This window comes from Anopheles coluzzii, chromosome 2 (genome assembly GCF_943734685.1).
Source record: "Anopheles coluzzii chromosome 2, AcolN3, whole genome shotgun sequence".
In the NCBI taxonomy this organism is placed as follows: Eukaryota; Metazoa; Arthropoda; class Insecta; order Diptera; family Culicidae; genus Anopheles; species Anopheles coluzzii.
The window spans coordinates 22,271,901-22,288,800 of NC_064670.1; the positions used below are offsets into that span (position 1 = coordinate 22,271,901).

The 16,900-nt window shown below is 49.3% G+C and overlaps 1 protein-coding gene across 1 annotated transcript in view; it reads left to right on the top strand.

Annotated features, from left to right (window-relative positions):
• The first annotated feature begins 4,150 nt into the window (after positions 1-4,150).
• The window catches only part of LOC120948959 (nuclear receptor subfamily 2 group F member 1-B), a 74,410-nt gene continuing 61,660 nt past the window's right edge, over positions 4,151-16,900 (top strand). The window contains exon 1 of the mRNA XM_040365854.2: positions 4,151-5,926. Within this exon, the coding sequence (XP_040221788.1) occupies positions 5,347-5,926 (580 nt within the window). The 5' untranslated portion in view covers positions 4,151-5,346. The remainder of the gene's footprint in view (positions 5,927-16,900) is intronic.

A 16,900-nucleotide genomic window follows, 5' to 3' on the forward strand; every position in this document is an offset into this window, starting at 1 on the left:
GCCTAGCTGACGCTCACTACGGACGACAAATGTCGGAAATGATAACGTACGTCAACGTCGTTGATTGATGCCACCGGGGAAAGGATGGTGGTTTGGTGAGGGAGCAGAAGAGTGTATATATGTGTGTGTGTGTGTGAGTGACTCGTGTATTCCCGTCACTATTTGCATTCTATTGATTTAATGGCCATTTTGATTTGAGCTGATCGTCATGCAAACTGTCTGCCGCGCGAGCGACTGTCTCATTGGTTAGAAGTATAAGTGAGGTATAAGTGAATCCTTTTATGGGGTTCTTCGTGAATGTTGTATAAAAAATTGGTTTACTTTTAAATGAGAATTATTATTATCTTATGTACCATCATTCATATTCACCTAAAGCACAATAGAAATCGAAAGGAAATCTGCAAGAATCAGGGTAAATAGGTTGTACCGACAAGTGTACGCTTGCACTTGCCACGAAGCAACCCATGAGAATGGGTCAAACGAACGTCAACAACACCGGCCTTACCGACCATGCCGCAGTATGTCATCACGTTTATCTCCTTAGCCCCATCTGATCAGCATCATCAACAACAGCCGTCTTTCGGCCCCAGTGAGTGAACACACTATCACACTATCATCAGCAAATCATCATCATCATCGTCGTCGTTGCACGAACATTGTTGTACACGGAACGCTCCTATCGCCCTACTCACCCAGCCACCCAGCCTACTGTGCTACACACTCAGTTGGTGACGCATTTTCTAGGTCATTTCAATTAAAAGCACCCTCTCTCCCCAGCCGGTCGGGCTTGATCACAGAATCAAGTCGGTATCAAGGAACTCGGTCGGCGGGAAACTTTAGATTTTTATTCATTTTCCAAAGCGATTTGGACAGCAAGACTAAACAAAAATGTACCAGAGGAAACATATTTTGCTGTTAAATGTAATACGCTTTGCCAACGCACACAGCCGCACAACCTTTCACCCATCCTCGCGTCGCAGCAGTTGTTTGGTAATGTTAGACATTTCAACAGTCCGCAAAAATCCGTCCCGTCTGTCCGACTCAGACACGGCCACGGACAGATTAGACGCCGCAGCCGCAGTCGTAAGTTTTCCGGCCTGGTTAAATATCGTTTACACTTTCACAGGCCCCCGACGCCGCACTCGGGAGCACATCGCCCACACGCCCACGGTGACCTCCCCCACCCCCCAAAGGGCCCCGGGGTTTTGAAGCAGTTTTGTCCGATGTCACTCGAGGTCAGCAGACGGCAGCCGTTCACGAATACGACGAGAGCAACGATGACCACACAGGAAAGGAGTAAAATGTGCTGCCCATTACGTTCTGGGTGGGGAGGTGGTGGTCACTGTCTAGAATTCCCCAGCATCACACACACACACACACACACGCCTTATCAGTTTCCCAGGATCCTTCGGTTCGATTGCGCACGACCTTATCACCAAAAACCCACACTTGGCAGGCCCGTGTGCCTTACGCCTTTGTTATAAATGAGATTTTTTTTATTATTTTTTGTTATTACTTTTTACCCTGTGTACTCCCTAATGTTTGTGTGTGTGTATGTGTCCCAGTCCCTCCACACCCCACATTGACCGTGATTCGGAAGGAGAAGGAGCAAAAAAAACAACCGACCGCAGTTGTTTTAAAGATTTCGCTGGCCGGTTTGATTGTTTTCCGCCCATCCGTGGCCATTATTATCAGTGCGCCCGTGTGCGCTTCTCTTCAGTCGGTCACCGTATTGTTCTCTTTTACCTCTTCTCTCTCTCTCTCTCTCTCCTTCTAAGAGACCGTGATGGTCAACCATCTTTCGCGCTGGTTGAACGAACAAAAAAAAAAACATGGAGTACGTACCCCTTATCACAAACGGCCGCGGGACTGCTGATACGCTTTGCGAGGTGATACTTGCCGTGGACTAGTAGCGTGGAATAGCGCTGCCACCGTGCTGCTTGTCGAATCCACGACCCCGAGGCGTGAATGTGTCAGCAATATAGCAGCGAGGAACGGCGTCCGATAATTCGTTGGTTTAATGTATGTTTTGTTGTTTTTTTTTCGTTTTTCATTATGTTTAATGAACTACCTTTAGCCGAGCATGAAAATGTGTGTGAGTGTGTGTTTTTTTGGTTCAATTCGTTTGCTCCATTGCGTAAAGCACATTAATGACAGTGTAAGTCGAGCAAGAAAGGGCAGAGGGGTTATTTTTAGCGATGAAGTAATGTGTCCAGCTTACCACAGCCCCGCTCCAAACCACGATTAACTGGCTTATCAAAAGCACTATCGATTTGTCCAGCGCTCGCAAACGTGTTATATCGGTCACAAGCTTCGTTTTGAGCGGGGGGGGAAAAAGACTCGCTCTTTCGAAAAAAGACACCAAAAAGACCTATTTCGTTCAAACAGCGAAATTGAAATTGAAAAATAGTAAGAAAAGAAACACAAAAATGCAAAAGTACTCGTGGACTAACAACGTCAAAACAAAGGGCGCCAAAATTTGGCCCAAAAAGTCGGATCTCTCCCTTTTCTAGCCTGTGCGCGTGTGTCGCCATTTTCAAAAAAACGGGTGTTTTTCACTCCCATAAAACACTCCGTTGCCCGGTCAACGGATAATCTGGTCGTTTTGCGGAACCGGAAATGCTAGGAAATTGCAAACAAAATCCCCCCCCCCCCCCCATTCTCTGTTGGCTGAAAAAAGAGTGTAGAAACAAGTTTAAATACGGCACCATCATCATCATCATCGGCAAAAGGGTTGAAAGAGACACCGAACAAATTCGAATAACACTCCAAATACCACCACTACGCGTTGATGTTGATGATGGTGACGATGATGGAAAGCGCTTTGTTTGGATGCGACGTGCTGACGAGCACTCCACCGTTGACCGGATAATCGAAGAAGGCCACGCGGTGCACACTGCACACTCACATATCAAAACACACATCACTGGATAGTAGAGGGGAGGGAGAAGGGGCAGCGAAGGGGTTGTCGCTTGGGGAAACAAAAATTCCATCACCTGCCATCAACGGATGGCAAAATTAAATCCAAAAAGCCCATCCCGTTCGGGAAAAGAAGACTGCCCCAGCGCAAACGGTATAAATCACACATGCTTGCTATGTTTGCCGGGTAAAAAGGGAAAGAGAAGGGTTTTGCTGCTCCCCAGATGGCAGGATTTCCATTTCCTTGTCCGTTGTCCGTGATGACGAAAATACAAAAAAAAAAGGAATCAGCTATTCCGCCATTGACCGTTGAGGCCAGCGTACTAAAAATGCTTGTGCAAGGAGGGGGGGGGGGGGGGGGGGGGCGTTGGAGCAGCGAGGAACAGGATAAGCCACGGATACGTCCGAATGCGCCATGATGGACAGCATCGGTAGACCTTTGGGTGGTGAGGGTGGGCTAAACGGAGCCGGGGGAGAGTTCACAAAACCCCAAGCTGGACCCCGAGGACCTCGACGACCAGCGAACAGCGGCCTTTGCCAGGACACGTACACCACACACACACACACACACACACACACACACACACACACACAAGCAGTGTAAAAAAAATGTGCTCGGAAAAACGGGGCCCCAACGGAGCGCACGATGAAAAACGCGGCCCGATTTTCCCATCGCTACAGTGTGCGGTGAGGAGAAAACAACAGGGTGACTCTGTCACGTCTAATTCGATTTGTGGCCTCTCGCTGCTCTCTCGCTCTCGTGCTCTCGCACCCCTACGGCTCAATCCCCACTCCACAGCGCACTTTTCCCCGTCGGAATGTAAGCAAACCCGCATGTAAGCAGAAGGGTGCGCGTACGGGTGAGAGAGAGAGTGAAACAGCGCTACAGAGCAAACACCATTTTCATCTCGCTCCCGTCCAACGCTCTACGTGCACGGTGCTGCTACGGGCGTGGTTCCAAGCACACAGCACAGCGCGATCTCTCTCTCTTACCTGCTCTCTCTCACACAAAACACGCACACACTCACAAACACACACACAGCGCTGTACTGCTCTTTCACCCCTGTCTCGGGCAACGCTGGGTGGCCGCAGCAGACGCAGGGTTTCGGGTTTTCGGAGGGTTGCGAACTTGCTGAACTCAACCCTGAGCACCACCACCACCGTTGCGCTCAGCAGTCTTTACCTTCCCCAGGCCGCACACACGAGAGCAGCAGCAGCAGCAGTTCGATCCGGTTGGCTGCTGCTGCTGCTGCTACTGCAGGGCGAGTGAGCGAACGAGACGGGCGCGAGCGAGCGAGACAGGCGGCTGGTGCGGCCCAAAACAATGTGGTGGGGTCGAGCACTGGCTGATCATCGCGGTCGGGTCGGGTCGCGCCAAGCATCACAAGTTCGACTCGGGAAGTCCTTCTGGTCAGGCGTGTTGCGCGTTCCCGGCTCTGTGCGCTCTCTCTACCGTAACGTGTGTGCGTAACGTGTCTGTTGTTGCGGGCGCATCGTGAAACGTGTCCGCTTCCTGATAGTGCAAAATCTGCCACGATAACACACCGGCAGCGTGAATGTGTATGCGTGCGTGTGTATGTGCACTTACCTGCTCCAAAAAGCCGTCGCGTTCCGTGTGTCCTCCCCGGTGGCGGTCTTTGATTTCACGAACGGATACAAACGTGCGTTTGAGTGATTGTGTTTATCTTTTTGAAAAAATATTTAAAACAAAATCGTGTTTGGGTTAAGATTTTACAAACCGAATCATCAAAAAGTGACCGCCACGAAAACCAACACGATAATAAGTGATCGAGCTTTCCGCACGCGCTACGCGATCGATCGTACGCAGCGACGGTTTCGGCAAAAGGATAACGATTAACGCGCGCTGTCACGTGTTTCAACAACAACAACAACAAGAAAGGGTTCGCGCTTTTTAGTGCGTATTTTGTTTGCGTATTTTTTATTTATTTTGCGTCCCTTTTTTCGTTCATACGTGAACGTGGTTGTTTGGTGCGTGTGAAGCGTGTTTTGGTCGCCCGAAAGCTGTGTGTGTTCGAATTGATTTGATTTGATGATACAAGAAAACAAGAAAATTCCTATGCAAGAAAGAAGACGCGCTAGGTGCTTTTGAGCAATAAAAAGGCACTTTTCTCTCGCGTGTTTTGACAATAATCAGAAATAACAAAGTGAGTGTGTGATTTGTGCAACCGCGAGTTGATACCGCGTCTGGTGCTAATGTGGTGCGACGATCCGGTCCGCTAAAGAAAACATATTTCCCGTGCGTCCCACAGAAAGCCCACCCAGCGAACCGCAAACCCCTAAACCCGCCGCCGGTTTCGCGTTGCCCCGGGGTTGCACAGAAAGGCGGACAAAATTTTCCTCGATAGCGTCGGCCCCGACTGTGGGGCCAAAACCGGAAGCAATATTCTGGCACACAACACCCTCAGCATGTACGGCGGTGGCGTACTGTGCCCGTCGCCCTCGACGGCGACGGGTTTCTACAACCCGCGCGGCCAGGGCTCGGAGATCGGTGCGCTCGAGCTGGGGTTCCCGCGGGGGATGGCGCTGGTGCCGCCGCCACCGCACGGGGCCTGGCGCGATCCGAGCTCGCTGACCGGTACCCACCTGCCCGTGTCGTCCAGTACGGCGTCGGCCGCCGGCGACGACATCACCACACTGGGCAGCCAGGGTGGCGGGCCCGGGCCCGGCCAGACGGGTTCGGTGGTCGTGCCCGGCATGCAGACGTCCTCCTCCTCGTCGAGCGGTGGTGGCGCGCAGGACAAGAAGGACTTTATTTCGTCCTCGTCCGGCGGCTCCTCGATCGGCAGTGTCGGCCAGCATCCGTCCGTGACGGGGCAGGGGAACACGATCGAGAAGAAGGAGTTCCTGTCGCTGCAGCAAAGCACCACGCCCGGTTCGCAGAGCATGAACTCGCAGAACGGGCAGGACCTGAAGAACCAGAACATCGAGTGCGTCGTCTGCGGGGACAAGAGCTCCGGCAAACACTACGGACAGTTTACGTGTGAAGGTAAGTGTTTGTGTGTGTGTGCAAGGATAGAACAGCATGTCGAAGTGTGTTGACACGTTTTTTTAGTGCTTATTAAGCTTATCAATCGGGTCAGCAAGAGATAACACAGCCTGAATGTATGCAATCGGTGTGATTTTAAGCATTTCCAGCCTTATTAACTGTGATTTATCGCTGCAAGTGTGTGAAGAGGTTGCAAAGCTGACCTCTGAAACAGGTCCAGAGCCCAAAACAAGACATTTGTTAACTCTCCAACGCAATATCAACAAGAGCCTTTTATTTTTGGACAACATTCCAGTTGCCCGTCTTGGGAACGCATCCGTGGGAAATTTTCCTTCCTCGCACACAAACGTACATACACGCCCCGTGTCGAGGTTATTCTCGCGAGTGTGTTTTACAAGTTTTATGGCCCTCTTTCTCTGTCTCTTCCCTTCTTACCCTTTTGTCCCTTAGCATCGTGTTCACCATTCATTTGCAAAGACATAATTGCTTCATTCGTGCAGTTACGTACTTTCTCGACCATCAGCCCAGTCCCTCTCCCACTGGACATCAAAACCACCATTCATGCAGTACCATGTTGCTTGCTCTAACGGACACACTTTATAAAATTATGATTATTGTGGGATATTCTGTCGCTTGCCTGAGCGCCACACAACGTCACGAACTGCTGCTGATGCTGCTGCTGCAGTATGACAACAACAGGCCACGACAATAACAACGACGACGACACACGGTGCTGTAGACATACAAATGCGATGTTTCGCTCGTCTTGTAACTTGGGCTACCGTTTTCCTTTTTTTCCATCCTCCCATCCTTGCCTCGAGTAGACGAGTTTCCAAGCAGCATCGAATTGAATCGTTCGGTGGTGGGCATACTTTCCTTCGGGGCCTGTCCACATCTCGGAGGCACAATTAATCAAAACAAATAAGCATAAAAAAGTCATCATTCAGCTGCAACCGAACGCCAGGATAGTGTCAGTGTGTGTGTGTTTGTGTGCCCTTTCGTTTTATGGATTCTTAATAGTGCAAAAAAGCAGTGAAGTCGATTATTTTTCACGATTTTGATTCCGAGAAGATATACGGCCGTTCGTTCGTTCGGGAGCAAGGAACCGAAACCATATTCCTCAAGCAATTGACTTCTAACATTATTTTTATTATGTTTACCACCCTAACCAACCCAACAAGCAAGAAAGCAGCAACGAACGTCCCCTTGGTGCACATGGTTTTGGGAGTTTTTTCTTTTGCTGCTGCTTTACTATTTTGAAAGAAAAAAAACAAGTATAGTAATGTCGTCCTTCCTTCAGTGTTTCCCCTACTCGGATGCTCTTGGCTGCACTTTGGTAATTGTTATGATTTTATTTAAAAGGATCCTTATAATATGTTTGTGTGTCTTCTTTTTTTTCGCCGTTTCTTCCACTACTTACGCCACTTACGCTTCAATGGATACATTCCTATCCGACCTCACTTATGGTTAAGATTTTGTTCTTTTTTTATGACTTTCTCGAACGATTTCCTTCCCCCAGCGTTCGGTGTTGCGCGGGAAGACACCGATCATCGTGTGTCGTTTGTACCGGTACAGATTAGGGAGATTGTTTTCGGGGCCCTTCCCGCTACTTCCGGGCCTGCAGGACCTTCAGCCCAGTAAATGTCTTGTGTCTTTTTATTTATGGTAAAACATTTTTCTTCCACCAGCGTGGTAGGAAAGCATTCTGTGCGGAGGAATTCATCCGAGAAAATCTTGCATGAAAAACAGTAAGTTCTTGCCTCCCAAGACAGAGCGGGAGATGTTAAAGTGCGTTGGGCTCTTTGCAGTGCAGGAGCAAGGTTCGTTTGATTCTTTTTTTTTTTCGTGTTCGCCCTTTTTCGTGTTTCGTCTCGGGGAGCAATCATGGGTGAAATATGCGTATGCAAATAGTTTGCCCTTTTTTAAACGCATCGAAGGGATTAGTGGCTAGTCTCCGGCTCAAATCCGTTGCTACTCCGTACGCTTATCCTTGTTGGGATGGAAAGGGGTGGGGGGGTTGTAATTTTCCACCTCAGTTGATTGATATCGGTATTTAATCACTGTTCTCCCAAAACAACCACACGCTTCCACACACGCACACACACAAAAACGCGCTTGTCCTTTCAGCTAGTTCACCGCCGCCGCTGGTTCGAGAAGACAAAAGGTGAAACCAAATCCCGAAAGCTTTGAATCAAGATATCCAGTTCCACACACACACACGTTTTGCCACACGCTAATGAGGATGAGTTTATGAAGCGTACAACCCGTCCTACCCGTTAAAAAGGGGAAGGTGGTGGAGGGTGGAATAGTGTGCGCAATGTGTACGCAATGTCAAGAATAACATTATGAAAAGGGTCACATACACCGGGGAGGTTTTGCATGCATAATGGGTCGCCATCGTAAGGTGAATGTAAATGAGTTTTGCCCACAAAGAGGATTGTGTCAACGGTATATTACTTGCAGACCCATGCGCAAATCAAAAAAGGAGCTGCTTGTTTGTTTTTCCGTTGGCAAGCAATGGTGCAAACTACAGCTTTTACTACAAAGAAATGGTAGCTTCGCGTTGCTTTGGAACGGTTTTACACAAGTCGATTATAAAGCAGCACCAAACAGCTTGATCGACCGATGTGCAACAGCGTCTTGCGACCTGATTACAAAAAAAAACACAGAAAAACCTTCCACCAAAAACCAAGAAGACTTCCCAACCCTGAAGCGGCGGCGGTGGCCGCAGCGACGGCGAGCACCACAATCAGCAGCAATTAAGATTGATAATCAAATGGTTTGCTGGCAAACTATAGGGGTGTTGTGGTGGTGGTGGTGCAATCGGCGAGCTGCTCGCGCTGCCCCATTGCTACATTGCTTTCAATCACAAACACCACCCCACGAACGATCGCGCAAACGCCCTTCACCGACAATGGGGAGGTGACATTTGACATCCACCGAATGGACGGACGGGGGTTGTTGCGCTTTTTGGTTGCCTTTCTGATTTGTGTGTGTGTGTGTGTGTGTTTGTGTGTGTCTCAATGACGTTCAACAGCTTGAAGCTTAAGCAAGCGTATGCAAACGAAAGGAGTAAGAACGTACGATCGGGCAGAAGAAACGCAACCCGAGCGATTAAGCGCTCAAAGCTTTTTTCGCTTGCTTTAGGCAAAACAAAACTCGCTCCAGCTCCCGAGTATTCTGGGGGCGCTGGCGCCAGTATTCTGCGATAGCTGCCCCCCTCTCGCAAACCAAAACACTGATAAGAGAAAATGTAAGTTTTTCCTACCTCATGACACATTGCTGATGACACAAAACACAACGGCGAGCCGCCGCGTGCCGCCCCAAAACGGAAGACGCTCTAATTAAAACCTATTCCGTTATTGCGCTGTCACTCGAGCACCATGCAAATGATACACTAATATTATGTAACGGAACCTCAACTGTGCCTCTTCACACCTCTTTTTTGTCCAGTTCTCTGCCAGCGTGTTCCAGGCGTGCCAAAGGGTACAGGCGTATCCTTTTCGAAGCCCCGAAACCGGAGGAAGATGACGTCGTCAGCGGTCCGGGACCGGTTTTTTTTTTAATGCTCAATTCCAACACCACGATCACTCGCTTCCGGATGCGGCGCTGTGTTGTTTTGGCGCTTTAAATCTGGGAAAACACACACACACACACAGCAACAAAACACAAGCAGAAACACACGTTCAAATGAGAAGCAAAAGGGGGCAAGGATCACCGGAATCACAGTGGGAAAGAGGAACGGCGGAGGAAAAAACCCGGAAAACCAGTAGCATCATCCACAAACGATTGATGATGATATGATCTTCTTTCGTGCTCTCTCGTTCCCTCTGTCTCTCTTGATCCCCGCTGCCCGCCGGCTTACAAACGGTTTGCGTTTGGTCCCCTGTTCTCCCCGAGTGTTCGCTCGATCCTGGCCAAATGTCAAGCTGCACTGCAGTCAATTAATCGCGTGCAGCCCAGCCTTACTACCCAAGAGGGAGAGGATACCAATTTAGTTATCATGCTGCTGTGCCTTTAACCTGTTTTGTGTGTGAGTTTTTGTTTTGTTTTTGTTTGTTGCGTGAACGTGTTCATCTCATTGTAAAACTAGTTTGGTGCCTTTCTTTAGCACAGAGAGCGATTTGATTCGTTCTTTACCCCCTGTTTTTGACTCACACTCGACGTGCTCGACCGTTAATAATCGTTACTCGGTGGTGGCTGAGGGGGGTTTTTAAACTGTCCACTCAAGCCCACAAACGGAGTTTAAAAATGGCACCGAGAGGGAGCAAAAACTAATCAATAAACCTCAACCATCTTTAGTTACTACCACCACACTTCAGGGTTTTGTTGTTTTTTCACTCTCTAAACGGAGAATGTGTTTGTTAACTCCTGTCCCTGGCTAGAAACACGATCGAACCGTTAAACGGCACATCGGTCGGGCTGGGCTGGTGGGTGGTAAAATAATTTGAAAAAAATAGTTATCATACAAACCCGGTACAACCCACTGGCCAGACACGTGTCGTGAGTTTGTGCTGCTGCTGATCGATTGTAGGAAAAAATAACCTTCCACGGCGCCACCGGCACACACACACACACACGTACGCGGGAAAGGGTTTTGTGACCGTCGGACGACCATCAGGTGTCGGGAGGTCAATTGCGTATTTGCTGTCGCATTTTATGGTCACCCCATCACCATCTGCTTGGCTGGTTTCGCCGCAGCACCACGATCCTCCTGTAAGTGCTCTTTGCTTTGAGCGTCGCTCGCACCAGGCTAGAGGTCATACGGACTGCACTTAGCAGGGAAGCAGGGCGGTTATGTTTATGAGCCAAGTTATGCGAGACCTGCATGCAACACTTGAGAACGTCCCCCTTCGCAACAGTGGATGACATAATTCACGACAAATCGAATCGAAATGTGACTGTCACCGTTCGCCATAAATCGGTACTGGTTAAAAAGAAGAAACAAAATAAAGCCCGATAATAAAGCAGCATGTTAAGTAATCCGATTATTTAACTGGTCAAAACAACGGAATCCTCTCGTTGTTTTATTTCTTGTCTGGGTTTTGATGTGCATCGCTTCCAAAAGCATCTCCAGAATTAGGCACGCGAGTCGAGCGTCAACAATCCTTCCAGCGGCTCGGAACCGACAGACTCATTACAGTCAAGCATTACAGTCTGTTGCAACTGATAAGCAGCAGGCCTACACGTCGGGACATTCCGGATATTTCCACAACCACAACGCTCTACGAGCGTGTATGTGTGGTTCCAATTTATAAACATAACGTGTGCCCATTTCCTTCAGTGGAAGATGTCCGCGTCCGTGTCCACAATCGCGTGAAGCGGTAACTCGGGCGGTAATTTCTAGCCGCTTAATCAGCCGCTGGCGCGTCCCATTGGTGCACAATTGGAATGTTTTTTTTTTTTCGCTCAACCACCAACAAGCAACCTCTGGGCGCTATCTCGGCCAACGGAGGGTGCAGCCGCGAGATAAGCGGCCCAGAAAGTGCGGCTCAACGTATGATGGCCAGTTGCTTTTTCCTTCGCTTCTTCGATCACGCTTCGATTCGAGATCCGTTTCTTCGATGGCCCATTGGTTGGTGTGAGAATAAATGTGTGGTTTGGTGGTGGTAGTGCGGTGCAATGTGAACCAGTGTTACTAGGCGAGAGTTGGATTCGAACCCGCTGCGCTTAAAAGTGAGATTCGGCGAAACATCCTGTCCCACCGTAAGCCGTCGGTATCAGTGTGTGCCAAGGTAACTGTGAAGGGAGTCGATCAAGGTCCGACGAAGGTAATTACCGGCACTCGGACCAGCTGATTCGTGTCCCCGTGTGTGTCTATGTGTTTATGAGTGCTCGTTTTGCTGTGTTGTGTGTCTGTCCCGCTAGCTTGCTGTGTGCATTCTGCCTCAACCGGTGCATAATTGCAGTGTACGGGCGGGCAAGGTTGGGTGATTATGATCAGTGCATCCAACGCTTCCGTGAGCTAAAATCTAGCCGCAAATGGGGGTGGGTGCACTAGAACAACCCGAGTCCCGGAATTGAGGCATTATGTCGGCACGGTGTGAAATATGCCCATCCGCCCGGGCTAACGAACTATACCCGTCATAATGGGTTTGTTGTTTTGCAACAGGGCATCAGCATTCACTCCAGACATGCGATCGCTTTAGATGAGCCAAAGAACCAACACGAAAGCGTTATGGAAAACATTCCCTCAACCATCGACCTGTGCCGAGGAAACGGTTCCCGCACCGGCAAAGGTTTTGATGGCAATCGCTATCCAGATTAAAGCAGAAATTAATTACAAACAAAATAATCAGCCTCATTCTAGCACCCGCGCAAACACATACATTCACTGATGGCCGTCGGGGGGTTCTTTTTTGCAAGCAATTTCACACTTTGTGCTGTTACGAGAATGCTTTGCCGCGATGCTTGGATAATCCCCTCGTCCCACCTTAGGTGGCAGTAGAACGGGATGTTATGCAAGCAGCAGACCACGGCTCTACAGACTGTTATCTTGCGAGATACCGCGAATGATTCACTATCGCTCACACTAAGAACTCTGAATTAGGGGTGCGAAAATTGTGCAATCACGGTATAATCTTCCCTTACCGGTGGTGTGTCGGTGGCGTTTCGGTTTCGAAAGCAAGCCTTCCCGAGAACTGTCCCACATCTTAGGCCGCTGCATTCCTTTAGAAGCTTCCCTAATTCGTCCCTAATTAGCCATAACTGTCCCACCGTGTTGCTTACCGGCGGAGTTTCAAGCGAACTGCCCACCGGACCGTAACCGACGGCGCGAAGGGTGGCTTCCCACACAGACACAGACTTTTCTGCTTTTCCACTCAATCCTCCGACCCGCTGGCAGCATTCTGCGGAAATTGCTCAACCGTTTTATTAGGGCCGACGGCTAACGCTCCCTCTGTTTCGCTTTCATCGGCCGACGGCGACGCCGGGGTGTCGCATCGATTTCACAAACACTTGCCGTCAGAAAGAAAGCAACGATTTCATGCCAAGCCGCGTGAATGTGCGTGGATGCGTAATTTTCATCGGAATTTCTACACCGGAGGCGCCATCCCGGAGGGGGGGGGGGGGGGGGGCGTGGCGAATTAAGGAGCCGTTTTCCCTTTAAAAAAGTGCAAAGAAGTCAATAGACACACACACAGACAGACAACAACTGCACCAATTAAAATCAACACATCGTTACACGGGACAATCACCAAGGGTGGAGGGATAAAACGACCAAAAAACAATTCGTCACGAAATCATCCCGGTGTGCTTAATCTGTTTCGCCGGCCTGCCTAATGTGGACTGATTGCCATTGTTGCAAACACACACAATCGATCGGGCAGCTCCATTTACGGGCAGCAGGAGGGGCGCAAGATTCTTCCACCGTTCCATAGTGTGCGGGGGTCGCTTCCACTGCAAAGCGGGGTCGGGTGTAGCCACGATGTGTGCAACCCTAGGTCGCCAACGGGTTCAGTGTCAGTGGAGCGCGCAAAGGGAATCGGGATTTTATTAACTATTAACCTCAATCGCGGCAATGATCGGGCGGAAGAAGAGCGTGCACACGATCGTCGTTGAGGGAGGGGGAGGGGAGGAAGGGTGAGCCGGTGGAAACTCACGCGACTACAATTTCCACACACAGAGAAAGAGCCAAATCGTTGCGATCTATCGTACGCGGGATCGAGATCGATTTTCGATTTTAATCCCGCACTGCCCCGCGCCTCCCCGATGCCGATGGGAACCAGCGAAATCGAGGGGGGGGGGGAGTGATGCGGGATATCTGGAAGAAGAATGCAGGAGATAAGACGATTGTAAGCGATCCCTTTCACCCGCGTCTTTGGTCGAAGAGAGGTTATGTGTGCGCGCGCGCCCCCGATCAGACACACAAACACACACACTGAAGGATGGAGTGAGCAAAAATCGTGACCTACTCGTGGCCCATGATCAACCCTGTCCCCCAAGTACCTGCCCAGTCGCTTCATACAGCATTATCGCAAGTGACGTTTGGCGAGAGGAGGGAACCAAAATGGGAAGGGGAAACGCATAAGTAAATGCCGCTTTTTTATGCTGCGACTTCTTCTACTCCTTCCGATCGGGTCAGGTCGATTTTGACGCGCTCGCACCCTTCCCCCGCATTGTTTTGCTTTACCGGTGTGCTCATCACTTTGTGTGTGTGTGTGATAAAAAAGAGACTCTATAGTGTCTAGATACATCAACGTCCCGCTTCTCATTTTCATCCCCTCATTCAGCGCGCCAGACTCCCTTGGCTCTCTATTATGGCTTTTCGTCGCCGGTTTCCGCGATCAATCGTTTCGATCAATGGCAGCCACCCACTCGCACAAAGCGAACCACTTCAAACCGTGCTTGGAGTCGCCTTTCGTCGCTTATTAATAATGAACACAGCACAGCACGGTGCTATCGAAGGTGCCCGGTGCGAGTCGGGGAGAATGTTTATAACAAAACAAAAAAAAAGTAAAAAAACATCGCCCCAATCACCCGCCCGGCATCGTTTGGTGGCGATTGCACCGATTATTATTGATGCTGAAAACGATCACGCTGCTGATGATGATGGTGATGATGATGATCATGATGAAAACGATCAATATAATCAGCTGCCATCATCATCAATCGCTAATGGGAGATGGACTGTGTGTGTGTTTCCGCGATGCCTCGATGTTGTATCGCTGCTTTGTTGGTAATTAGAATCACAGGGAGAGAAGGGAAGCAGAGCTATTTCTAAGTCAACTGGCACGACACGTTCAAAGTTGTAGTGGTTTGTTCCCAGTGTGTTCCCAAACGCGCGAATCAACGCACGATATTAAATTAAGCCTATTGAACTTCATTTACTCGAACAGCGAATCGAAGACTGGGATTCGTACCACAGAGGGCGCAGCTGCACGCGGGATGTTTAAATTGGTTTTAATTAACTCAAACCATGCTGCTCGCGTTCAATGCACACCGAACTTTGCATTCCTGCTCAGCATATGTAGCAGCATCGCCAGATGCACGCCTGAACTTTACGCGCTTGCTGCGACTCTGCTTCACGAAAGCTTCAGATGCTCGCTTCTGGCTCTGCCTCAACTACCTTTTTTCTGTGCTTCTTCCAAACAAGCAAACTCGGCACCCATCATCATCTTCAATCGTCATCATCATGGCCTGTGTCGAGCCCGCCTTCAAGTGGCACTATTTTTAGCGATGTCTTTATTGCGCGACTATTCCAACCCCGAGGGCACCAGCACTCTAGGTCCTTGTCCGTTGTCTTCCACTTCCCTCTCGCTGCCCAACTCGGAAATGATGTTCTTCTACACAGATGGTGTTGAAGATTCGATCCAATGATTAGCATCTCCCAATCGAGTGTAGCATCATTTCGGGAGAGGAATGGGAGACAACATTGTGGTACCTCCACTTGTGTTCCCAAACCAAAAAAAAAAACCATCCCCACTCTTCCCTTTGGGCCACGAGAAGAAAACAACAAGTGATGTTAATTCCATCGATGATGACACTTGAACAACAACGTTTTACCTGACAAACGGCTCGAAAAGCGGGTATGGTTCGTGTTTCCTTTCGGCACAGAGTGAATGGATTTCTAGCAAACGGTGACGACAGTTTAAACCCCTTTTCACGTGTGCTGTTTGTTGGGGAGGAGATTTGAAGGGGGAAAGCTGACGAACTTTATGAAACAAAAAGGAACACGAATGGAAAGTTAAATAGAGTTATTGAACACTGCTGAACACACATCATCGATCCCGGGGGGGTTCGGGGTGTAACCACATTAACGGGCTGCTACATATTATCCCAGTTTTTTGTTTGCAACACTGTTTACCCGGCGGATGATTTACGTGCCTTCTCTTTGTTTAATAGTTTAACTTCGTTAATGAAAAACTTTCCCCAGCATTTAAGAGACGGTCTAGAACAGCTCACGGGCCTTTGGCACGTCCTGTGCGAATATTTACTTCTTTAAAAAGCTCATTGGAAGTTGCTGCACAGTTTCGTGGTGCTGTCTATAACGTCTGGAGTTTGTTGCTGAGCTTACATTTCTTTGTGCGAAGGTGGAAGCAAAATAGAGGTAGAACCATGTGCCTCACTGTTGTTCAAATCGCTGTGAAAAGGATGATTTATTACACATGAGCTTCCATATTGTTTTACTAGCCAACTCGTTCCTCGGGATCCTCTAACTAAATAGTACCCAAACAGTCCGTGTAATGTAGGCTGAATGCAACAAAGATTCCAAAAGATGTACCTTTCAACTATCGCACCAAGGGTTGGCAAATTTGCAAATCGGAATCAGCCCTGCGCCGGTACACACTAGCGGGCTCCGTTCCGTTTGGTCCGCTGAAAAGGTCAGAGGTCATTCAAACTAAGTCGCCCTTTTTTCGTAATTCGATAATTATTGCCATGTTGGCAATTGCACACTGGACAGTGGAAAAACAACAACACCGTACAGCGTACCCAGAACCAGCAACACCAGCAATACACCTTCCCCTGTGCCGTGTGAAGAGCCTGGGAACTCTGGGAAGCGTCTCCGTCTCGGGATTCCAATTTTAATTCAACCGCACTGGTACACCGACCCACCCACAGGTACAAACACACACACACACACACACACACACCGTCTCTAGCGATCGATTTTAATTCAATATTATTTTGTTGCTCGTTTCGCGTCGGCTGGCTGGTCGCGACTTCGAAAGCCCTGGCCGGACAGCCAGCCCGTGTCCGTTGTTGCTGCTGCTGAAGCTGCTGCTGCTGCTGCGGGCCATCTTCCTTCAGGGGGCTTTCCCGTGTTCTTCCCCGGAGAGGGACTCCGTTCACGGATGGGAAAGAAGATAATAGCCCGGTAAGTCACACCGGACCCGCTATCGGACACGATGCAGGGGGTGGAAAAAGAGCAGCACGGAGAGAGAGAGAGAGCGAGGAGCTTCTTACACACCCATCCCCAGAAAGGATGGTACATTCTCGGTATCGTACGATGCGAAATTCGTCTTCTCGTTGGGA